Source organism: Sorex fumeus, unplaced genomic scaffold (assembly GCF_029834395.1).
Source record: "Sorex fumeus unplaced genomic scaffold, SorFum_2.1 ptg000005l, whole genome shotgun sequence".
NCBI classification, from domain to species: domain Eukaryota; kingdom Metazoa; phylum Chordata; class Mammalia; order Eulipotyphla; family Soricidae; genus Sorex; species Sorex fumeus.
The window spans coordinates 6,755,001-6,780,595 of NW_026606062.1; the positions used below are offsets into that span (position 1 = coordinate 6,755,001).

Below are 25,595 nucleotides of genomic sequence, written 5' to 3' on the forward strand. Positions count from 1 at the left end.
ATATAAAACTACATATATATCTATTCATGCTAAAATGTCATGTGAGAGGGACTGGATCCATAGCACAGCGGGGAGGGCATTTGCCTTGTATGCAGCTGACCCGGGTTCGATCACCAGCATCCTATATTGTCCCCTGAGCCCCACCAGGAGTAATTCCTGAGTGCAGAGCCAGGAGTAACCCCTGTGCATTGCCAGGAGTGACCCCAAAAGCCAAAAAGAAATAAATAAAATTCTTTTAAACAAATTTTATGTGAGAATCCCTCCTTTTTCTTGAACCCCCAAGCTGCTCTCTGAGTGAGACTCAGGATCTGTACCCCCGTTTTATCCCCCCTGGCTTTGGAGTCCGTGTCTGTGTGGGACCCCCACACATCTCCCCCAGACCCGTGTAATTCAGTGTTATATTTCCCCCCTCTGGCTAATCTCTCAGATACTGATTTGATTACTTGACCAGTCCAAGGACCCAAGAGGTCAGAAAAAATTTTCCTTTGTTTCAGACTGTATCAAATACCGCTTCCCAGTGGCCAATTCACATAAAATTTGAGCACTGTCCTACCACTGTTCATCGATTTGCTCGAGCGGGCACCAGTAATGTCTCCATTGTGAGACTTGTTACTGTTTTTGGCATATTGAATACATCACAGTTAGCTTGCCAGGCTTTGCCGTGCGGGCACAATACTCTCAGTAGCTTGTGGGGGGTGGGGGGGTGGGTGGGGGCTCTCCGAGAGGGACGGAGGAATCGAACCAGGGTCGACTGGGTCGGCTGTGTGCAAGGCAAGTGCCCTACCTGCTGTGATATTACCCTTTTAACCTGTATACACGGGCTGGAATGATAGTACAGCAGGTAGGGCATTTGCTTTGCACGCAGCCGACCCGGGTTCAATTCCAAGCATCCCATATGGTCCCCTGAGCACTGCTGGGAGTAATTCCTGAGTGCAGAACTAGGAGTAACCCCTGTGCATCGCCAGGTGTGACCCCAAAAGAAAAAAAATTGTATACACAGCACTGTTTTGCAATAGGGTCCCAAATCTGTGCAAACAGCACTGTTTTCTAGGCCAGGATATTTCTGTCACCCGCCCCCCACAAAAAAAGACACTCTGTGTCTTTGATAGTCACTCACCTTCCGTTCTCCTCTCTGACCTGGACAATGAATTATATAACTGTCTAGCTACATGGAAATCCACCCGTTCTGGGCATTTCACACCAATGGTACCACGCAACAACCAAAAGGTACATGTAAATCAAAAATATCTGGCAAAGCTGGAAAAACGCACTGGACCGATATTTTCCAAATGACAAAAGCATTGTTATAACATCACAAATGGACAAAGCACAAGGCAGATGGCTGGTTTTTAATGTAACATTGTATGAAAAGTTTATTGATATGGTGTCAGATTTCTAGGAAGAGCATTTGTCGAGTTTCAATGTGGTATTACAAAAATCCACAATTATCTGTAAAGCCTATTCAAAGTCCTCCTCCCCTTTCCATTATGTATGGCTTGAGGCTGAATTTTCTTCATATAGGCCAGCCAGAACCATTTATCACAAAAGACCGAATGCAGAAGCAAATTTAAGAATCCAGCTGTGAATTAGGCCAGATAAATAAATTCACAAGAATATCACACAGGGCCACTAACATTTTCTTTTTTTTTGAGGGGGGGCGTAGGTGCATATGGTTACTTCTATAAAAGTGTGTTCTTTACACTAATCTGGAGCTCATTATTGTTTTCTAGAGAAGTACATAAATATTTCTAAAATTTCTGTTTTTTTTTGTTTGTTTGTTTGTTTGTTTTCCCGGTTGATGGTGGCATTTGGGTAGAGCCTATTAAAACAGAAACTCTTTGGGTCTTTGTTGGTTTTTAGGACTGGGAAAGGGGTTTGAGAACCAAGCATTGTAGAAGTGAAAACCTTATGCTTGCCCGTGTTCTTCGTTTGACAAGCAGTCATACCCCAGCGGCAGTTCAACTGTTTGAGGGGGTCTGACGGAATCTGTCGCTTTCATGCCCTCATCATTTGAGCGAGGCTGTTACAAGTCACAGTTCATTCTGGACTCGGTGCTCTGCTCTTGCAGCTTCTTCCTGCGGGCATCCATCCCCCCCGAGGACAGGAGCTCTGCCTAGTTCTGATGGAAGCCCAGATGGCGTTTCTTGATTGGAAAAGGACCTCGTAAGCAGAACGGCTTAGCAGGAGAAGTTGTTACGTACCACGAGTCCTCTCCAGATAGTTGTTAGCCAGGATGCTGGCACAAAGGAAATACGCCAGCGAGTCAGGACCAGTATTTGAACTGGATTGGAAGGTTTGACTCTTAGTTTTGTTGAGAGCGGGTCTCTGGTCTCAGGGCACCAGAAAATCAGCTGCTAGACAAGCTTCTCTCAAAGGCAGAGTCAGCTCCTCACCACCACGGGTTTTCCTCCACCCCTCACCCCCATGGTTTAAAGCCAGGAAGGAGACTCCGGAACCTGTGTTGGAAATCATTCTGGATACAAGTCTTAAATCGGAACAGTATCACGGCCACAGGGAAGAAGCCAGATGTCCCAGAGTTTCCTCTCCTGAGGCCGTTTTCTTATTTCCTTTCAGAAATGCCCAACACGTAGACAAGCTGTATAAATAAATGCGTTCGTGGGTTGTTCGCAATAGCATAATAATCCGAACATTAAGTGTGTCATTTTTTTCCTCTTGCTTTTTTTTTTCTTTTTGAAACTGATCTTGAAAACAGCATTCTAGTTTTCCCTGGAATCTTTTAAGCAAATAGTTACATAAATTGCAATGTACCATTCTTCCAGATCTAATTATTCCCAAAGGATGGACGTTAAAATGATGTCCAACTTTTCATGCAACAACCAGGACATCAAAAATCCTTGTTCTCATTTGTTTTCATAGGCGGTAAAACATTTTAGAGATGCAACTGCCAGATTAAAATGCATATGCACTTTACATTGAATAGCTGGACTTAGCGTTGGCTAATCATCAGCTTTGTTTTAGGAGTTTTTTTTTTTCCAAGAAAAGAGAGATGGTACACAAAAGCCATCTTCAAATAGGACAACATTTATTCAGTCATAAGTAAATTTAAAATAACTTTGATATATGAGGGGGAGAACCATGAAACCATGACCTTCGACAATGAACCTTTTACAGTACCTTGAAATAACCATTAAGATTATATATTTTTAACAGGACATTTCCTTTGTTGGCTCTCCGTATTGGTAGAGTTCTCTGGCATTCTGTCGACCACGTGGATAGTGTAAGCATGTTTTGACTTTCTGTCGACTTCTACAGTAAAGAAATCAAACTGTATAAACAGCATGAGCTGGTAGGTATATGTCAGGCAGAAGGAAAGCTGGATCCCTGGATGAAAATTTGTATTTCGGCTAGAGATGTGGCTCAGTGGTAAAGTGCTTCCTTGCTTGCATGCATGAGAGTTGGGTTCGATTCCTAGCACCACACACACACACACACACACACACACACACACTCACTCACATTTGTGATGCACAACCAGAAATGTGATGAGCTCTTATCAAAATGCATCAGCAATAGCACCATTCAAAGTATTTAAACCTGCCTCTTGTTAATTTGAGCACGAGAGATGGAAGAAGTAGTTTTAAAGCACTCGACATGGTTTTCAATCTAATTCTGATTTTACGGGAAGTCTATATATAGGGAGAGAGCGAGAGAGAGAAAGAGCCTTGCCTCAGCTTTAAGATTGCTTTTATCAAGAGAGAGAGAGCAGGGTTCCTTAACAGCCCAAACTGTAATGATAGCAAATAGATTAGCGTATTGGACCAAATGGAGTATGACATGCAATTTAGGCTCTATTACAATTTACACGCCATCCGCGAATCATTGGCAGTAATATCGAGTGTGCCTATTAGCTACACTTTCGCTTCTCCTTGTCATTAGCTGCCTTTTATTATTATTGTTACATCGGGGGTGCCCTGTCCGACACGATCGGGACATAATGGAGCTGAAACAAAGGGAGACACGTCGATACTATCCATCATGAACAGGGAGGAAATGGTTTGATGGCATCTAAGTTGCGGTGGGGACGGGTGAAACCATCTGCAGTGAGCTCTGGGGGGGGGGGGCTCTGTGACTCCAGCAACTAGGACACTGCAAATTTCCCCAGGATGATGAAGAATGACCTGTTTCCATTTTGGGGTAAATTTGACCACAGACGCTGTGAAAGGATTTTCTTCGTGATGAGCAATTGTGAGTAGAGACTTGAAGTGATTCAAAAATCTGTGCAAACCAGTAAGGCAGCCAGAAATGCTTTTTAAAAGGCGGGGAGGATTCTGGGAAGAACATTCTGCAGCCTGGAAAAAAACGACTTAGAAAAATAGAAGTCTCAGATAAAGGAAGGGTATTTGGGGGGATGCCGAGGCTCTGGGAGCTTCTGTCTGAATGCAGTTAGCTCTCCTTTGCACAGCAGACCATGCTCAGGCTGAGGACGGTCTAGTAACCAGCAGCCCCCAATGCCAGGCACACGGGCACCAAGACCAATGCTACCGTGATTCCTACCCTCCCTCTTCCGTCATCTGACCAGCTAGGTCAGTATCATGTGCCAGAAGTATTTTAACCACCAAAACTGTTCTTCAAACCAACAGAATGGTGATGGGCCATGGACCATGTTCCCAAATGAACAGGCTGATGACAAAGGGTTGGAATTATAGCCCTTAACTCAATGCCAATGTGTATGAACAGGACTTGCACTAGGAAGGTCATCAGCAATTATCTACTTGGTAAAGTTTTACCTCGAGTCACTTTCTAACTGTAGGATACTGAATTAGGATTCTTTTTTATCCCAATGTTTCTCTGCTCCCCTCCCACCCAGAAGATATAGAAACTATGTTCCCTCACTACAGAATTCTGTCGTAAAACTAGAAAGCGCATCTTTCATAGGGCAGGATACATCACCTTTGAAGCGAGAGCCTGCCTTTGTTTTACATTGGTAGACCAATCTATTTCTGCCCATGACAATTCATTTCTGAAACCGAGCCACATTTTTGGGCTTAAGACCTATTGATCTGGTAAGCTTTCCAGAAGCACTGAGATATTGATTTTCCGCTTCCGTAGAAGGAGTTGGAATGAAAAATCTCGGTTTGAAAAAATCTTGGTTACACAGGCTCTATCTAGAACCTGAGCTCTGGTGGGTGACAGGAGAGAACAGTGTCGGTAAGTGATGTCACAGGCTATCTTTGAAGGACCACGTCATCTCTAAGACCTACATGGGGTCCTGAGTACCTCGCAGCATGGCTTCTCCCCAAATGGAGAGACAGCAACGCTTTCCAGTGATGCAGAGACCGTGGTATTAACCACTCAGAGCTGCTTTCAAAGGGTGGGCCCCAACTTCTCCCCACAGCAGCCATACGAGGTAGGCGTGAACACAGAGAATGCTCACGTGGAATGCTGCGCTAGACGCGGACCCCTTCCGTGTACTTTTTTCTGGATTGTCGGACAAATTGAATACATGGCTGAATGAGTAGGAAGAGTATTCCTATCAGGTACAGTAAGCCGCATATGTAGAAGGAGAAGTCGTACTTCTGTGTGATGTCATAGATCCACCCTGCAAACGAGAAGGAAAAAGTCTATTCACAGAAATGCAGTGGATAAAGAAATACAAAGCAAACAACTATTACAGACAGCCGGCTTTCTACAATAAGGAACTGATGAGTGATTTAATGCCTCAAACAGCCAAATGGCCCATTTGGCTTAGGGGAAGGGCAGATTCTGGAAACTGGTTTTCGGTGTCTGGCTGGTGCTAGCTGCATTTTCCTAGTAAGACATTGGGATCCTTTCTCAGACACAAAGGGTTGGGGAGGCGGGAGTGGAGCAACAGCACAGTGGGTTGGCATTTGCCTTGCACACAGTTGACCTGGGTTCGATCCCGGGCATCCCATGTGGTCTCCTGAGCACCACCAGGAGTAATTCCTGAGTGCAGAGCTAGGAGTAACCCCTGAGCATCACTGGGTGTGACCCAAAAAGCAAAAAAAAAAAAAAAGGGTTGTGGGGAGACCCTCAGGCTAATTTTTTTTAAATAATGTAGGAGTGCTGCTATTTATTCAGCCATTGATTAAGCTGACTAAATTGGGCATGAACTCCACATTACTTTTTTTTTAAATTGTATTACCATGAGAGTCATTTGCTCAAGCGGGCACAGAAACGAGGGCTGGAGCGATAGCACAGCGGGTAGGGCGTTTGCCTTACACGCGGCCAACATGGCCGACCCGAGTTCGATTCCTCTGCCCCTCTCGGAGAGCCCAGCAAGCTACCGAGAGTATCTCGCCCACACTGCAGAGACTGGCAAGCTCCCCATGACGTATTTGATATGCCAGACACAGTAACAACAAAGTCTCCAATGGAGACGTTACTGGGCCCGCTCGAGCAAATCGACGATCAATGGGAGGGCCTTTACCTTTACCTTTACCTTTACCATGAGAGTTACAAAGCTTTCGTGTTTGAGATTCAGCCATACAATGATGAAACACCCATCCCTCCACCAGTGCACATTTTCCACCACACACATCCCAGTCCTCACCCTGCCTCTATGGCAGACAATTTCCCCAATACTCTCTCTCTCATTTGGGGCATTATGTTTTGCTTGAAATTTCCCACCACCATTCAAGCCCACCTGCCAGGGTAGATAATTTATTTTCCATTGCTCATTGTGAATATCATGAGAGCGGGCAAGGCCACGATTATAAATGTAAATTTCTAGATTGTAAATGGCTGGGTTCCAGAGACGTCTCTGTATGGCACTAATTCATTTTGGGATTCAACTGGGAGTCTCTGGGCCAGGGCTGTTGGTGCACTAAGATGGCACCCGGGGGCAAATTGTGGGCATGACAGCCAGTCTGCTGGATGGGCAGGGACCCAGGGAGAGGTAACCCGGGTCCTCTGGCACCATGCAGCCCTTCAGGCTAATTCTGAGGCTGGCTCAGACCTGGAGCAACATGGGAATCTCATCCTACCCCTTCCCACAACAGAACCACAAATCTTTTCGAAAAAGAACCCCAGGACTCTTCTGAAGAGTTCCGAGGCTATATCAAAAGAGGCCTGGTTTTTATAGTCTCTGAGTCTTGGCCGCTGATGGGATTACACGGTGCCAGGGGGCCAGTTGGTGGGTGTGACCCCCGCCTACTGGAATTTGGAGGATCTGGGTGGAGGATGCTCGGCCCAAATCCGAGTAGGCTTGGAGATCTCGGCCCCAGAACCCGCGTGACTTTTTTATAAAAACCAGATCCCGGAACCGCGCGACATCCTATTATGACATCTTATTATCTCATTCCTACTTTGGACAAACTTGCAGGCTATCGAATGTAGCCTGCCCACAGGGCAGAGTCTGGCAAACTCCCCTTGGCGTACCCAATATGCCAAATACCAGTAACAATGATGGGTCTCATTCTCCTAAAGAGCCTTGAATATAATCTCAGGGCTAGGATGAAGAAGACATTACTGGGGCCTGCTCGAGGCAATCGACGAATAACAGGATGATTTGTGATTTGATTTGTGATCAAAAGAGGCAGGGGCAGAGGGAGTGACTCTCGCTCACTCCAACAGATTCTGAGTTTCATAAAATTCCCATGGATAGCTACACCTGAAACGTATCTTTATCATTTGATAAGTTACAATGATAAATTATCTTTATGATTTATCTTTATAAGCTGACCTTTTCAAAAACCCAGTTTTCAATGCTGATGAAGTGGTCAGTTCTTTCAGATAATACTTGAATATCATAATCTGTTGGAATATAGCTCCGAATATTTTAGGCTTAACACTGGCTTGCCCATTCCCCCTTGCCACAAGGAGATTAGGTTCATTGAGTCACAGCCATCACATTGCCCCCCAAGTCACTTCCATTCCTTTCTTATCTGTTACCACTTCTATGCTCTCCACCCCAACCAGTTAATCAGCTTTTCCCCTAATCAGAATCTGGTTAATTTGTAAGGTCAGATCCTTCTAGGACACTGAAATTGTATTGCAAGTTAACATTGCCTTTCTCCTCTCCTTATGTCTTTTGAATAGTTCACTTTAATGCAGTGTCCTTTTTGTAAAGACACAGGAAGACAGTTAAACTTAGGATTTAATTGGCTTTGAATATTATTCACTCCAGGGCATCTGCTTAAGCCTCAGTTGCCCTTAGTTCCTAACACCCCAAGGTCCCAACAAGGGACTGAATGGACCCAGGGCAAGCTGTGAGCTAACCTGGCATCGAAATGGGCCAGGCCAAAGTGTCACCATTCTTAGCTATCAGTTAAGAGCTTGATCATGGATAGATGCTCTCATGATCCAAAAGTCACAACGAGACTAGGACCCTGCTAGGTGATAGGAAAGACTAACTGGCCTGAGCACTGTAGTCTGAGATCGAGATGGCCCTAAGAGAACAATTCTATAAATTTAAGGTATTTCTTACTGTATCCATACAAAATGATTTATATTATGTATGCTTATATGTTTGTTGGACAAGGAGAGGAGAAACACACCCAGGGGATTCCCCTCTAGGGTGGGTCGACCTCATAATGAGAATCTGTCCTAGAAGCGGCTTTCCCTGAGGGAAAGAACTCTGCCCCTATTGATTGTGACCACACCTATGTGTAATTGTTACCCCAACCCCTCATGCTGGGGGATATAATGAGACTGTAAGAGTGGACTAGGGGAGGCAGAGGAGAGACAGGAGTGAATGGTGAGAGGACTGGAATAAACTGCAGCTGACACCAACCAGCCTGGCCCTCATTTCCTTCCTTTGCCTGCCCATCGCCATCGACCTCCCCAGGGTGGGGGAAGCTGCCCGAGACTACCGAACGCGGGCAGCAGGAGAGATAGACTGTTGCTGTTTTTTTGAGTTTACACAATAACCTCGGCATTATAGGGGCATTATAGGGGGTTAGCCACCACCATGCTGAGAACACTCTCCGCACACATGAAGGTACTGGCAGAGGGACAAAGTCATGTGGGTTCCGGGGCCAAGATCTCCAAGCCTACTCGGATTGGAGTCGAGCATCCTCCACCCAGATCCTCCAAATTCCAGTAGGCGGGGGTCACACCCACCACCTGGCCCCCTGGCGCCGTGTAATTCCATCAACAGCCAAGACTCAGAGACTATAAAATCCAGCTCCCGGAACCCGTGGACATCTTATCAGGACATCTTTTTATGACATCTTATTATCTCATTCCTACTTTGGACAAACTTGCAGGCTATCGAATGTAGCCTGCCCACAGGGCAGAGTCTGGCAAACTCCCTGTGGCGTACCAAATATGCCAAATACCAGTAACAATGATGGGTCTCATTCTCCTAAATAGCCTTGAATATAATCTCAGGGCTAGGATGAAAGAGACGTTACTGGGGCCTGCTCGAGGCAATCGACGAATAACTCAATAACCTAATTTACAGTATTTCCTGGCTTCTAACCTGATGCTTCTGTCCATACTTGACACCACATGGTTCCACAAGCACTGAGCCAGGAGTCGCCTCTCAGTACCAAATCCAAACACACCATAAAAAGAATATTTAATACCTGCAAATTAACGCATGACTCAATGCTTTCTTAGGACTTTGTACAATGTATTCCAATGCCCAAGAAGTTAAAATGTGGAAAAAAGCCTCAGAGACCATGAAACATGCCTTCTACCTTAATGAATACTCGTAAGAATCAGTCATGTGTCATGGTCTGCACGTGGCCAACTACGTGAATGAGGAGATTAAGCTACACACGAAAGTCACTGGTGCGGCAGAGATGGTACTGCCAGTGGGGGACTTGCCCTGCATGAAGCTGACCTGGGTTCCATCCCCAGCGCCTCTTATGGTCCCTAAACATAGCCAGGGGTGACCCCTAAGGGCTGAGAGCAGAGCCAGGACCACCCCCACGAGCAGACCTGGGAGTACTCCTTGAGCACTGCAGGGTGTGCTCCAGAGTCCAGAGAGGGGGCATAAACGGACCTAACAACAGAGGGGCTGGTAGCCAGCAATTTCCCCCCGTCTCTCGGTAGGAGAAAATCAGAGTTTGCTGGGCGGAGAGTGTGTGTGGGGGGGGTGCACGGGCTGCCTTCTTCCAAGCCCTACCTGGGTGCCCGGCCCCCACAAGCCCTGTTTTGCTGCCAGCCAGGTGGCTTCATCCTGCACAATTAATATCAAAAGCTCATCATTTTTTTTCCTTTTTTTCTTTTTGGGTCACACCGGCGATGCACAGGGGTTACTCCTGGCTCTGCACTCAGGAATCACTCCTGGCAGTGCTCAGGGGATCATATGGGATGCTGGGATTCGAACCCAGGTCGGCCGCATGCAAAGCAAACGCCATACAGGCTGTGCTATGGCTCCAGCCCCTCAGAAACTCATCCTTTTTTTTTTTTTTTTTTTTTGCTTTTTGGGTCACACCTGGTGATGCACTCAGGAATTGCTCCTGGCGGTGCTCGGGGGACCATATGGGATGCTGAGAATCAAACCCGGGTCGGCTACGTGCAAAGCAAACACCCTACTCGCTGTGCTATCGCTCCAGCCCCAGAAACTCATCTTCATTCCACACGGATGAGCTTGCAAGCGTCCCTTGCTCAAATGTATCTGTGAGAAATTGAACGTAGGAAGCACATGTTGAACAAGCACACAACTTCTTTGTTTAGGGGGCCACAGCTGGCAGAGCTTGGGGGCCGCTACTGGCTTGGATTCCCACCTTTTCCCGGACGCCTTTATTTACCCCCGCAGGTCGTCGGGGGTCCACACAATGTGGGGGGCTCACACCCAGCTCTCCCGATGTACACAGCACGGGCTCCAGCCCTGCGAACCCCCGCCCCGCCCCCTCTCACCTGCGAAGGGTGGCCCCAGCAAGGCCGAGATGCCGTTGGCGCAGATGATGATGCCGTAAGCGTTGGCCAGGTTCTCGGTGCCCACCAAGTCCTCGGTGACCACGGGCATGAGGGAGAAGTAGCCGCTGGCGAAGCCGATGAGCGCGCAGACCACGGCCAGGCCGGCGTAGGTGTGCATGAGCGGCAGCAGGAAGATGCTGAGCGCCAAGGTGAGGTTGGCCAGCAGGAAGACGTTCCAGGTGCTGATGGAGGGCAGGTCGGCCACGAGGCCCAGGAGGACCTTGCCGAAGATGTGGACGATGGCGATGATGGACGTCAGCGGGAAGGCGTCGTTCTGCTCCGACAGGTGGTACAGGTTGACGATCTCGGGCAGGTGGATGAAGGGGATGACGAAGCTGCAGTAGGCGAACAGTGCCCAGAAGACGAAGGCCACGAACACGCGGTTGGTGAAGAGCGAGGCGGTGCCGAAGTAGCCCGCGTGCCAGTCCCGGAAGCCCCCCCGGACCCGCAGGGGCAGCTGGCTCAGGCTCTTCAGCGCTCGCAAGGCCCAGCTGTTCTTTTGGGGCCTGGCTGGCTCCTGGTCTGCAGGGGCCTCCTCCACCCTCGGGGCCTCCCCGTCCTCCTTCTCAGCCGCTCCAGCCGGAGGCCCACGGAGGGTGGGGACCGATTCTGGGGGCACGGCTGGGTGCCCTGACACCTCCCTGCCTCGGGGAGCATCTCCCCCTCTGCCAGCCGCCAGCGGCCTCATGAGCGCTCCGCAGACACACAGGTTGAGGGAGACGGCCCCCTGGATGAACATGGCATTGCGCCAGCCATACTCAGCGCACAGGTACTTGAGCAGAACCGTCATCAGGAAGGTCCCAAAGCCCGTCCCGGTGGTGCTGAGGCCCTGGGCCAGGGCACGGCGCTTCTGGAAGTAGCGGCCCACCATGACCACGGCGGGCAGGTAGACCATGCCGCTGCCCAGGCCTGCGTGGGTAGAGAGGGGAGGAAACACATACAGTTGCCAGGTCAGGACCCGCCCTCTGCAGCATCTCCTGGTCATTGCCTCTGCACTGTGGGGGTGGAGGGGGAGGGGGAGGAGTGATGGTGGGACAGGTCCGTGCTGGCCCCACCTCCCTCCCATCTGCCCAGAGTCCAGCAGTGACCGGGAGCCCAGGGTGGGGCTCTGCCTACCATTTCACCCCTGGGGTGCCTGGCATTGCCCAGAACGCCCTGACTGTGTTGGTGAACGGTGGTGAGAGTGAATGGACTCAAGAGACCGCGGTTCATGCAAGTGGCATGAAAGTACCCAGGATATTTGGGGTATTTTATTTATTTTCACAAAGGGATGGAGGGCGCTCCAGGCAGTTTGCAGAATAGGCCCCTATATTCACAGGTGAATTGGATGGGTTAAGGGGAGGAAAATGGAGCATCAAACAGACATGGGGTCTGGGCAACAGGACAGGGCCCCGGAAGGCGAAGGCTGGGCACTCGGCTGACCCAGTCCATCCTTCCACTCTCTCCACGGTCCCCCAGTACCTCAGAGCCACGAGGAAATCCTGACCTCTGCTGGGTGTGGCTTCCCAAAACTAGACACACACACAGACACATAGACACACACACACACACACTTAGAGAGAGATAGTGCAGCAGGAAAGGCACTTGCTTAGTATGAAGCTGACCCAGGTTTGATCCCAGGCAATTCAAATGGTTCCTTGAGCCCTACCAGGAGTGATCCCTGAGCACAGAGTCAGGAGTAGGCCCTGAGCATTGCTGGGTGTGACCTCCAAACCAACACACACACACACACACACGCACACACAGAGAACCACTGTATGTCTAAATTGCACAGTAGTGATTGTTTTTCTCCTCTGATTTTCATATGTATCTTTCTTAGACAGTCAGAAGCCTGTGATTTATAGTGACCAAAGGCCAATGTGGTGGTGGTGGTGGAGGGGGGGGGAGTTGGTGCTAATTATTAAATGTAAATATCCGATAGCACAGCGGGTAGGGCGTTTGCCTTGCAGCCAACATGGCCGACCCGAGTTCGATTCCTCCGCCCCTCTCGGAGAGCCCGGCAAGCTACCGAGAGTATCTCGCCCGCACGGCAGAGCCTGGCAAGCTCCCCGTGACGTATTCGATATGCCAGACACAGTAACAACATAGTCTCCAATGGAGACGTTACTGGGCCCGCTCGAGCAAATCGATGATCAACAGGAGGACCTTTACTTTACTTTATCTATAAACAATTACATTAATATAATGACCATACAGTGTATGATTTCAGGGTAATGATTAGAAAAACTTGAGGAAAGAAGCTTCCCTTAATTCTAAAACATTTAAGAGTCAGGCATGTAATATAACCTCATTAATGGCCATAATCGAGAGACTCAATATAAATTTCTCAGAAGAGAGTACAGAACGATATACCATAGCCATGCCTCCAGACCCCGAGCCAGGCTGTTTCAATTGGGGCAACCCAGAGGGGTGTGGGTGAGGCCCCTCCCTACCCTAAGGAACCCAGATGAAAATCTCTGGAACTCAATTGCTGCCATGATCACGTCCACTCTCTACACGGTTGGACGGGCCTTACCTGGGAGCGAATCTATTCCTAGACATCTCATAGCACAGCAGGTAGGGCGTTTGCCTTGCACACGACCAACATGGCCGACCCAAGTTTGATTCCTCCGCCCCTCTCGGAGAGCCTGGCAAGCTACCGAGAGTATCTCGCCCGCACGGCAAAACCTGGCAAGCTCCTCGTGCCATATTCCATATGCCAAACACAGTAACAATAAGTCTCACGATGGAGATGTTACTGGGCCCGCTCGAGCAAATCGATGAACAACGGGAGGACAGTGTTACAGTGCTCATACTTTACATCACCAATATATACCAAGAGTAGCACACCACATTTGGTTGGGCTTAAAGTAGAAGGCAACCAATCTTAGGGGGAAATAAATTTATACACACACACACACACACACACACACATATATAATGAAAAGCACACAAGGCTTAACCTTTATCAACAAGTTACTGATCTCTTATAGAAGGGCTTAATGGCTCCTGGGTGAAGTACAACAATCTTCATACCCTACTTTCCTCTAAGAAAACCTTTTTTTTGGTCTCACTTTTAGTGGATTATTCCTAACAAGCAATACAAAATAAATTATTTTGGTTCTGCTTTGGGAGCAGGGATTTGGGTTTGGGATGGAAACACCGAAATATGGTGGTGGGAAGGTGTAATGGTGGTGGGATTGGTGTTTGAATATTAAATATAATCAAATATTGTGAGCAACTTTTATTTAAAAAACAAAAAAGAGTCAGGGCCGGAATGATAGTACAACGGGTAGGGCCTTGTATGTGGTCAACCCGGGTTCGACTCCCAGCATCCCATATGGTCCCCTGAGCACCTCCAGAAGTGATTCCTGAGTGCAGAGCCAGGAGTAACTCCTGAGCATTGCCAGGTGTGACCCAAAAAGCAAAAAATTAAATTAAATTAAAAAAAATAAGAGTCAGGCATGGTGTTCAACTGATTATAGAGGCCTTGCAAGGTGAAGGCCCTGAGTTCAATCCCAGAACTCCTCATATCCGTCTTAGCATAGCTCAAGCTCTCGAGGGTCCCTGAGCCTTGCTGGGAGTGTCTCCCCCAAAGAAAAGAATGTAAAAGAAAAATTAATGAAGTGTACTCTATAATATACCTTAAAAAACAAAAGAATAAGAGTGGGCTCAATAAACTATATCCATACACACTTCCTTTGCCCCAGCCTCTTGCGTTTCTTCCTGCTTCTTCACACCCATAAATATTTGTTGAGCAAATGAGGGAATGGATGCATTAATGAAACCAGGTGGATAATATTAAATGGATCAATAAACAATGAACTGCCATGAATACAATGTCATTCAAGTGAGGAATGTAGCCCTGGAAACCCCCAAATGAGGGCCAGAGAGCACTGTAGCACTATTCCCCCGTTGTTCATCGATTTGCTCGAGCGGGCCCAGTAACGTCTCCATTGTGAGACTTGTTGTTACTGTGTTTGGCATATTGAATATGTCACGGGGAGCTTGCCAGGCTTTGCCGTGCGGCAAGATACTCTTGGTAGCTTGCCGGGCGCTCCGAGAGGGGTGGAGGAATCGAACCTGGCTCAGCCAGGCCGGCTGTGTGCAAGGCAAACACCCTATAGCTGGGCCATCTCTCCAGAGGTAGATCAATATTCAATGGGCTTAGCATATGCTTTGCATGGGGGAGGAGAGGGTCTGATACTTGGCACCAAATGGATCCCCAACCACTGCTGGGAGGTTCCTGAGCACTGAACCAGGAGCCCTTAAGGGCTTCTGGGTGTGGACCAAACTCTACACCCCTTCCCCCCCAAATCTCTAAATGACGAGAAAGTCTTGCTTTTTAGGATCAAGTCATTGTCCCTATAACGTAACATCACCAGACCAGGATCTAGAGGACCTCCAGGACCTGTCCAGAGATCCCATTTAGTTCCTTAATCTCAGCAGAAGGATTATTTATTTCCTCGTCTATAATACAAAAATCCCAGCGCTAGCTCCAGTTACTGAGCTGCTGTGTTTCTCATAAACTCAGGCGAAACATCTTACACCACTCTTAAGAGTTATTATCACAAGGGGTCAGAGTGATAATACAGTGGGTAGGGTGCTTGTCTTGCACCGGGCCAAGTGGGTCTGATCCCTGGCATCCATATGGTTCCCTGACTATCCTTAGGACCAATCCCTGAGTGCAGAGCCAGGAGTAAGCCCAGCACACAGCTGGGTTGTGACCCCCAAACAATAACAACCAAAAAAAAAACTGTAATTTTTTATCATGAGCTGGAGAGATTGTACAGTGGGTAATGCACTTGCCTTACAAATGCAGCTGACTGGGTTCAAGACCTGACAAACCCTGAGGAATAAACCCTGAGCACAGTTGTATGTGTCCCCTGCCCCCTGAGGAAAAAAAAAGAGCTATTATCAGGCCCTTTGATGGTTTTCAGACTATGCTTCAAAGAAAATGGTTTTGTGTGTGTGTGTGTGTGTTGTGTGTGTGAATAGATGTACACCCACAAGAATCAACTTGTCAGATTACATGGTCAGAAGATATTTGAATTCACCATCTTCTACTAGAAACATAAACTTCAGCTTACAATATAATAAAAATGAGATACGGTGATACTATCATATGGACACTTTGTTATATTCTAAGCACCATGTCAATTTCTTTGTTTCTTTATTTTTCTTTTGGGGTTATGCCTGGCAGTGCTCAGGCCTTACTCCTGGCTCTGCATTCAGGGATCACTCCCTAGAAGACACAGGTATGGGGTGCCAGGGATTGAACTTGGGTCAGTTGCATACAAAGAATACACCTTGCCTGCTGTGTTATTGCTCTGGCTCTAATTTCTTTATACAGATTTATATAATCAATGTAAATTGATGATATAATTAATATTATATGTCACTACGTCACTATCCTCCCATTGTTCATCGATTTGCTCGAGCGGGCCCAGTAACGTCTCCATTGGAGACTTTGTTGTTACTGTGTTTGGCATATTGAATACGTCACGGGGAGCTTGCCAGGCTTTGCCGTGCAGGCGAGATACTCTGGGTAGCTTGCCGGGCTCTCCAAGAGGGGCGGAGGACTCGAACTCGGGTTGGCCATGTTGGCTGCATGCAAGGCAAACACCCTACCCGTTGTGCTATCGCTCCAGCCCATAATTAATATTATATAATTAATTTAATATAACCAATATCATTTAATATAATTTATATACTCATTTCAACAATCTATAAACCAAGCACTCTTAATTATCCCATCTTGCAGCCGAGGAATAAATAGGTTCTGTGATTTACCCCCAAAGACATGCAGATAAAATGTGCCCGGGGTGCGGGGCGGTGGGGGGGAATAAGTGACAAATTCAAACTCTCACTTTCAGCTCTTATTCCAGCACCACCGGCAAATGTGGCATTCACTGGTGGGTGGGGGGTGAGGGTGGGGGAGTCACTCTAGGTGGAAAAAAAATTGTCCTGCATGTGGTTCCTTGAAATACATTTGTGTCAGTAAAGAATGACTTATCACTGGGAATTCTGTGACCCGTGGATAAAGGAAATAGAAACCGGGAGGTTGGTCTGCAGAGCAGATATTCAAATCTCTCTGCCTGGCACCACGTCCTACCCCAGGAGTGCCATTCTAGCTGCCCTCCTGTTTTCTACTTCCCAGTGTCTCCCCGTGTGCGGGGCTTACTGCTGTTTCATTCATTTGAAAGGGACTGAAGGAGAAAATGATTAGGCTGTGATTCATGCTCTATCCTGCAGTTATTAATTAAGAGAATGTTATTTCCTTACTACGTGGGCGAGTCATTCTACCTGGAATGATTACCTACCTTCCGAGGAGAAAGAAACTCTCCTTTGAACCAGGCAAGGGGAAATGGAATCGATTCAGTCCCGAGAGGGAGACAAAAGCAATTGTCAGTTGGCATTGTACAAGAGCTTTCTGTTAAAAAGTGTCTCCTGGGGCTGGAGTGATAGCACAGCGGGTAGGGCGTTTGCCTTGCACGCTGCCCGACCCAGGTTCGATTTCCAGCATCTCCTGAGCACCGCCAGGAGTAATTCCTGAGTGCATGAGCCAGGAGTAACCCCTGTGCATCGCCAGGTGTGACCCAACCCCTCCCCCCCCAAAAATAAAAGTGTCTCCAGGGGTTGGCTCCCGTGGTAGTGGCTTATGGCTGTCATGCGTGAGGCCCTGAGTTTGATCTTCTGTGTCCCATCACTGCTGGGTACACCCCACCTCTGCACATGGCTGGGTATAGACCCTACGTGTATATGTCTTTTAAAATACTTTCCTGGGGGATGGGAAGGGCATGTGGTCAATACCCAGTTGTGCTTAAAGCTTCACTCCTGGCTCGGTGCTCAGGAATCATTCCTGGGGCTCAAGCAATAGCACAGTGGGTAGGGCGTTTGCTTTGCATGCAGCTGACCCGGGTTCGATTCCCAGCGTTCCATATGATCACCTGAGCACCGCCAGGAGTAATTCCTGAGTGCAGAGCCAGAAATAACCCCTGTGCATCGCTGGGTGTGACACAAAAAGCAAATTAAAAAGAAAAAAAAATTAAATCAAACCTGGGTTGGCTGCATGTAAACCTGGGTTACCCACTGTATTATCCTTCTGACCCATATACTGTGTGTGTGTGTGTGTGTGTGTGTGTGTGTGTGTGTGTGTGTGTGTCCTCCATTATTCATCGATTTGCTCGAGCAGGCCCAGTAACGCCTCCATTGTGAGACTTGTTGTTACTGTGTTTGGCATATCGAATACGTCACGAGTAGGTTGCCAGGCTTTGCTGTGCGGGTGAGATACTCTCGGTAGCTTGCCGGGCTCTCCGAGAGGGGCGGAGGAATCGAACCCGGCTCAGCTGGGCCAGCAGCTTGCAAGGTAAACGCCCTACCCACTGTGCTATCTCTCCAGCCCACCCATATACATAATAATATATAATTTGATATAATCATTATCACTGTCTCTGTCCTCCCATTGTTCATCGATTTGCTCGAGCGGGCCCAATAACATCTCCACTGTGACACATGTTACTGTGTTTAGCATATCGAATATGCCACGGGTAGCTTGCTAGGCTCTGCCGTGTAGGTGAGATACTCTCAGTAGCTTGCTGGGCTCTGAGAAGGGCAGAGGAATCGCACCTGGGTCAACCAGGTCGGGCGCATGCAAGGAAAACGCCTTACCTGCTGTGCTATTGCTCCAGCCCTTACATAATTTGATATAAATATATTTATTATGTATACATAATATAATATATAATTATATGTTTAAACATATCTTGGAGTAGAGGAGTAGAGGGTGAGACTGGGGTAAAAAGGAAGAAAGAAAAAAACTTAGAATGAGTTTCTTCTTCTTGGCATTCAGTTCATTGCCCAAACATACACAGAAACAGGTAGCGGCATGCCGAAACCCAAGTGCTTACCTGCTGCCACTCCAAAAGTCACGAAGAGATAATGCACGTTGGCCGCGGAGGCACTCAGCACCCAGCCCAGGGCATGCACCAGGCCCCCGACGATGGCCGTGCGTCGGCAGCCACAGGTGCTGATGAATAAGCCAATGAAAGGTCCTGTCACGGAACACAGAAAAGGAGATGATGGAGGACGTTGTCTTTCCAGGCCATCCTAGCAAAGCCTCAGAGAAAGGCCGAGAACGAGGACCAAAGCGCTAAGAGGCGTTAAGCTACAACACCCTTTGTCCAGCATCTCAGTCTGGCGTGGCAGAGATTTGCTTCATCATTTTACTGGAGAGCACAGGGTGGCGGGTTTTTAAAGAAACTTGAAACAGACCTTTCCCTCCTCCCGCCCTCAGAAGAATTGTTCACTGTCTTACTGGAAGAAGGACTTGTGAATGAGTGCTCTCGGAGCATGAAGCAGTGTGTGGGTGCCTGTTTAAAAGCATCTGGAATTGGGGCTGGAGTGATAGCACGGAGGGTAGGGTGTTTGCCTTGCACGTGGCCAACCCGGGTTCGAGTCCCAGTATCCCATGTGGTCCCCTGAGCACCGCCAGGAGTAGTTCCTGAGTGCAGAGCCAGGAGGAACCCCTGTGCATCACCGGGTGTGACCCAAAAAGAAAAAAAATCAAAAGCATCTGGAATCAGTTGCCAACATCTGAAAACCAAGAGAGAGAATGAAAACACCCCAATGGCAGCCCAGAATATCTTCCCACGGTGGACCTGAGCCAGGATTGGGCAGAAGCTGCCACTTTTAGCTGCCTCTCCCCACTTCTTCTAGTTTGCCGCAGTCACTACCCTTCCCTTTAGGCTGACGCCTGCCCCCACCTCATCAACATGACTCGTTCAGTCTCTCTAGGCATTTGAGTCTTTTTGTTTGGGGGGTGGGGAGTCACACCTAGTGGTGCTTGGAGCTGCCTTAGTACCTGGGATCGATGGAACCAAACCCTGTGTTCCAGCACCTTGTGGGAGCTCTCTGGGCCCACATGTAAGCTCTTGACTCCACTGGGGCCAGAGAGATAGTACAACAAGCAAGTTTTTGGCTGCAGATCTAGAGGGATCTGGGGTCCTCCAAGCTTCAGAGCCCTGAGCAAACCCAGCAAGAAAGAACTGTCACTGATTCACACTTACGAGAGACTGCTAGGGGGTCCCGATGGGTCCCTCAGGCTTGCACAGAGGTGCTTGCTATGTTTCCTACAAGAGGTGCCGGTCACCTGACCTCCAGCTCACTTGGCCCCATTAAAAACTTAATTATTTAAGTCCAAATGAATGGTTTCTTGCTGTGTAGTTCTGGTTCTTGCCAACCCTCTTTGTTCTCTTCCTTTTTTTTTTTTTTTGGTAGTAATTTCTGCCGACATTGGCCTTAACACTTGCCTCCTGATCAATGATTCCTTAACCACAAAGTCATAGCAACATAATGAGATTATGCTCAATACTCAGGAAGACGCATATTTTGTTTTTATGTATTTATAGAGTTATTTTTGCCTTTTTGGGGTCACAGTCAGCGATGCACAAGGGTTAATTCCTGGCTCTGCACTCAGGAATTACTCCTGGCAGTGCTGGGGGACCATATGGGATGCTGGGAATCGAACCTGGGTCAGCTGCGTGCAAGGCAAACGCCCTACCCGCTGTACTATCGCTCCAGTCCCAAAGACACATATTTTAAACCTCATGTTAGTTTTTTTGTTTGTTTGGGACCACAGCCAACTGTGCTCAGGGCATACTCTTGGCTGTGCTCATGAATGAGTTCTGGCAGGGCTTGGGGATCTTACTGGGTGCCAAAGATTGAACCCAGGTCAGCTGTGTGCAGGATCAAGTGCCTGACTCACTGTACCCCCTCTCTGGCCCTCATCTTGGTTTTGATCACTGTTGGATTTTGGTAAGTATGACACTATTGCTTGACATACAAAACCTATTACTGTCTAATAGGTCTGTCGACTGTTTAGGTGGGTCTATTGGAGATTTCATAGCACTGTAGTACTGTAGTACTGTCCTCCCATTGTTCATTGATTTGCTCGAGCGGGCACCAGTAACGTCTCCATTGTGAGACTTGTTGTTACTGTTTTTGGCATATCGAATACGTCATGGGGAGCTTGCCAGGCTTTGCTGTGCAGGCAGGATACTCTTGGTAGCTTGCCGGGTTCTCCGAGAGGGATGAAGGAGATTTCATACATTTGATAAACTTTCCACGGAGGTTCCTCTTTTAGCCCAATCTCAAATAAAATTTCTCGTTAAAGACCTAATTATGCTTATGAGTATATTTGGATACAATCTGCTAATAAAATGCTATTTTGTTTGCTGGGTATTTTTTTTTTTTTGGTCTTGGTAGTATAATAATTTTGAATCATCCTAAAAGCGATAAAGACACAAATGTAGGGTAAGGGAGTAACTCAAGTAGCAGAACACAAGCCTCTGCTATTCAAAGTCTGGGTGTGATCCCCCCGCAACCCCTCCAACCATGGTGTGGTCCCAGCATTGCCTGGTGTATCCCTGGGGTCTCAAACTCAGCCAGGTTTAAAAAGCATCAAAAAAAGACAAAAAAGACATTGGGGGCCTGGAGAGATAGCACAGCGGGTAGGGCGTTTGCCTTGCATGCGGCCAACCGGGGTTCGATTCCCAGCATCCCATATGGTCCCCTGAGCACCGCCAGGAGTAATTCCTGAGTGCAGAGCCAAGAGTAACCCCTGTGCATCGCCAGGTGTGACCCAAAAAGCAAAAAAAAAAAAAAAGACATTGATTATCCCTGTTACATTATAGAAAGTTAGTAAATGTAGTAAATAGATATCATAGAATAAACTTAATGTAGCAAATAAAATCATTATGAATATACCATGTAATATAAAATAAATCCATGAGGGTCAGAGAGCTATAGTACAGTGGTCAAGGTACTTCTTTAGCATTCAGCTGACCCCATGCTATCCCCAGCATCCCATATGGGCCTCTGAGCCCCTCCAGGAGTGACCCCGAAACACAGAGCCAGGAGTAAGCTCTAATACCACTGGCTCTGGTACACCCCACAAATAAAGTAAAATAAGCACTTGCTATAAATTAACGTATGTTATATAAACCAAGTAATGTATACAACCACTGATACATCTAGGTATACTATAGAGATACATATGCCCGAGGGGATTCGGAGCCACTGAAATTCAGAAGCCATGACTCGAAGGTCTACGCCTTTGGCTTCTTTATAAATGTTTATTTGCCTAATGTAATGACAATGTCACTACTCAAAAGAGTGGCTAAGGAAGAGAAAAACACTAACTCATTGGTTCACTGTTCAGTGGCCTTTTGTTTTGTTTTGTTTGGGGCCCATATCCGGCGATGCTCAGGGGTCACTCCTGGCGGGGAACAGATGACCATCGGGGATGGTCACATATAAAAGGCAAGTGTCCACCCTGCGGGACCATCCCTCTAGCCCTGTTCAGCAGCCTTGTAAGCTGGAAAAGCCAGCAGGGCCCACACCACTTCCCATGCAGCAGAAGGGCCCGATGTGAGCTTGTGCCTGTCTGCAGCTTTCAGAAAGAATGTGGGCACCCCAGAAAGCTACAGTGTAGAGTCGGTAGGAGCCTGAGAGCAAGGGGAATGCATTAGGGCTTCCTCGATATAAGCACTTGACTGATAAAGGAGTTAGCCTTAGGGGACACACACACAGTGCCGGCAGGGCAAAGCAGAAACGGGTGCCCCCCCCCCCCGCCGCCCCCACCAACCAAGCAAGACAAACCTCCACTCAGGAAGGAAGTCAGAGCTACGATGCTCTAAATCTGCCCCATGACCCAACCAGTGTCGATGGCTGCGCACCCTGGGAGGGAAGTGTGGGACAGCAGAAGCCCCAAATGAAGGAGAGCCCCCCACAGAGCCTAAGGCAGTGGTGGGGGAGGAGAAAGCAGACCCCTGCATTCTCTGATGAAGATTCCCGGGTGGCGGGGGCAGTAGGCAGAGTCCACACTTCCGCCCTCTCTATGAGTTCCGGGTCACCGGCAAGGGGCACGTATCCAGGAATCTGGGTCTTGCCCACAGTTCAGAGGCGAACAACTCCTCTGAACTTCCGGTTCTCTTGGCATGGCCCCTCGTTGTGACTGTCCAGGGTGAGGCCCCTGGACACTGCATCTCCCTGCCTTTTTTTTTTTTTTTTTTGCTTTTTGGGTCACACCCGGCGATGCTCAGGGGTTACTCCTGGCTCTGTACTCAGGAATGACTCCTGGAACTGCTCAGGGGACCATGTGGGATGCTGGGATTCGAACCTGGGTCGGCTGCATGCAAGGCAAATGCCCTACCCACTGTGCTATCGCTCCAGCCCCCTCCCTGCCTTTTGTAGGCACAGACAGGCACTGAAGTCCAATAGCACTACTGGGGTGCCATCCCGGGATTTGCACTCAGGGCTCAGGCTTCACCTGCAGAGCCGGGGCTGACAGTGCCAGGGACACTCTGTAGGGTGAGGAAGCAGCCTTTTGTGGCCTCTGACTCCTCTGAGGTACTTTTTAGGGCAGGGGAAGGGAGATTTGGGTCACGCCCCATGGTGCTCCAGGCTTACACCCAACTGTGGTAGGGATCACTCTCCTCAGGGCTCAGGGGAACATTATGTGGCAGTCGGGAAGCCAAGTGGTATCAGCCACCCTCCAGGCAGCTCTCTCCCTCCCTTGCTTCTCCTATAACAAACAGTCCCGGTTTGAACAGGGCAGGTGGATGGAGTCAGTTCATTAATGGCCCGTCCACCATTCTCTTACACTCCTCTTTCAATTAAGACGATTTCATTCTAGAACTCCTTCAGCAGTCATTCTCATTGCTAAGTAGACAGCCACCAACACATCCTGAGAAATAACACTCTGTCCTGGTTTCCAATCAATAGCACTACCGTGCTTATTGATGTCATCCTTTGGTATTATCCCAAATAACATTGACTGGGCACTGGCCAAGATCAACAAAACTCTGAACTGGATTCAAGTCCTTAGTCATGAATAGCAAATCATTGGAAGAAGCATAGATTGCCTCCCCCCACATACACTGATGCTTTTTATTGTGTGTGTGTTGGGGGGGGGGTGTTTTTTGGGCCATGGTGATGGTGCTCAGGGAACCATGTGTGGTGCTGGGAAATCAAACCAGGCTTGGACACACACATGATCAATGCCGGATCTATCACACAGATAGATATATCTCTCCGGGCTCAAGAAGAGAGAGTTTTGGTTAATGGGGACCCAGTGTTCATTTGAACAGTGGGGAAAAGCTCTGGAGAAGGAGGGTAGCGGTGACTGCCATAGAACCGTCCCAACATCCTAAGTCACATGCCTCTGACCGCCAGAGAAGAGTGTCCAGCATCAGCCCAGCCAGCTCAGAGAAAGCATCCCAGGGCCACATCTGGGGTTCTGGGGGCTGGGGAACGTACCCACGATGAGGGTGATGCCCATGCTGAGGGAGCTCACCCAGGCCGTGAGGCCGCGGCTCTGGTGGAACTCCTCCAGCCACTCCATGTTGAGGACGCCCAGCGCCATCTGGGAGCCCATGACCAGGATGTGCACGAAGAAGGAGGCGAGGACCATCATCCAGGCCCAGCCGCCATCGATGTCGGGGTGGGCTTTCAGCGCCTTTTTGTCCTTGGGGTCATCTTCAAAGTCGTACCCGATGTCTTCGTGACTTGTATACATTTTTCCAAGGTTTTCTGAAACACGGGGACAAAGAAGGTCAGGGGACATGGCCATAGAGACCATCTCCTGCTCTGAGCAGTTCCACCTTCCCATGCCAGCCAAAGTAACTGGAGTATTATCAGGGCTTCAGACACAGCATTGGCATTGGGCTCAACTACGAACTCTTTTTCTTTATGCCCCAAGGGTGAGGCTAGGTGGGGGTAAGGGGGCCAGGGGAGCGGTCACACCTAGCAGGGCTCACGGCTTACTCCTGGCTCTGCACTCATGGATCACTCCTGGCGGTGCTCAGGGGACCATAACGGGGGCCAGGGATAGAATCTGGGTTGGCCAAGTGCCCTCCCCACTGTACTATCTTTCTGGCCCATGAACTCGGGACTCTTTACTGGACTAAGCACTTTTAGGATCAAATATTGTTTCATCTCTAAAGTCATCCAATATATCAATATTATCATTTTTTGTTCATTTGGGACTACCCAGGGGTGGTCCGATGGTCCAATGATGTTTGTGAGGTAGGTTAGTGTACTGTGGGAAATAAGGATGATGTGGGTTAGGTTAGTGTACTGTGGGGAATAAGGATGATGGGGGTCCCTAACTTGCCAGGAGGTGAGAAAAACACACAAGAGCATCATGGAGGGTGGAGCTGTGCCCAGCAGGGGGCACTGCGGGCCCAGCTGAGATGGTCACTGGATGCGCCCCCAGGGAACAGCCTGCAGGCTCTCTCTCTCCTTGGCAGCTGACAGCCAGGACAGAATTTCCCACGGAGAATGACTCAAAGCTGGCCTGCTTTCTTAGGGTCACAGAGTACCAGCGATTCAGGCAATGTCACACTGAGATATTCTCAGCAAAAAAACAAAACAAAATCTCTTTCCGGGCATGAATGCAAGCATATGTGTTGTTAATTTTTTTTCTTTTCTTTCTTTTTTTTTTTTGTTGTTGTCTTTTGGTCATACCTGGTGGTACTCTGGCGTTACTCCTTTACTTTTCAGGATCACTCCTGCTGATGCTCTGAGGACCATATGGGTCACCTGGGATCGAACTTGGATCTGCTGAATGCAAGGGACGTGCCCTCCCCACTGTACTATCATTCCGACCCGCATGTGTGTTTTAATGTTAGATATGCAAGCTTCCAGTCAGGTACTTAAAAACTCATCTTTTCCTAAACAATGCATCCTCTCTGGGGGCAGAT

General features: G+C 48.4%; 2 protein-coding genes across 3 annotated transcripts in view; one reads left to right on the forward strand and one right to left on the reverse strand.

Moving 5' to 3' along the window:
• FBXO36 (F-box protein 36) overlaps positions 1–3,956 on the forward strand; it is a 109,180-nt gene extending 105,224 nt beyond the window's left edge. The window contains exon 5 of the mRNA XM_056121415.1: positions 3,898–3,956. Coding sequence (XP_055977390.1) covers positions 3,898–3,956 — 59 coding nt within the window. The remainder of the gene's footprint in view (positions 1–3,897) is intronic.
• SLC16A14 (solute carrier family 16 member 14) lies at positions 2,242–24,409 on the reverse strand. Of its 2 annotated transcripts, XM_056121196.1 has the most exons (5): positions 24,151–24,409; positions 18,741–18,884; positions 10,792–11,760; positions 5,396–5,560; positions 2,242–2,596 (listed from the first exon to the last, which is right to left on the reverse strand). In XM_056121196.1, exons 1-4 carry the CDS (start codon positions 24,407–24,409, stop codon positions 5,409–5,411), a joined length of 1,524 nt encoding a protein of 507 aa, XP_055977171.1. In that variant the 3' UTR covers positions 2,242–2,596; positions 5,396–5,408. The 2 variants fall into 2 exon arrangements, with proteins under 2 accessions (XP_055977171.1, XP_055977163.1); XM_056121188.1 differs by lacking the exon at positions 2,242–2,596 and having other exon boundaries at positions 5,356–5,560.
• Positions 24,410–25,595: the final 1,186 nt, after the last annotated feature.

What these genes read in the sequence shown, in the direction of transcription:
- SLC16A14 (XM_056121196.1), bottom strand. Translation starts at nt 24,409, where the DNA reads ATGTATACAAGTCACGAAGACATCGGGTACGACTTTGAAGATGACCCC. An exon ending in GGGCATCACCCTCATCGTGG is followed by an intron (nt 18,885 to 24,150) that starts GTACGTTCCCCA and finishes GTTCCGTGACAG; the next exon opens with GACCTTTCATTGGCTTATTC. An exon ending in GACTTTTGGAGTGGCAGCAG is followed by an intron (nt 11,761 to 18,740) that starts GTAAGCACTTGG and finishes CTACCCACGCAG; the next exon opens with GCCTGGGCAGCGGCATGGTC.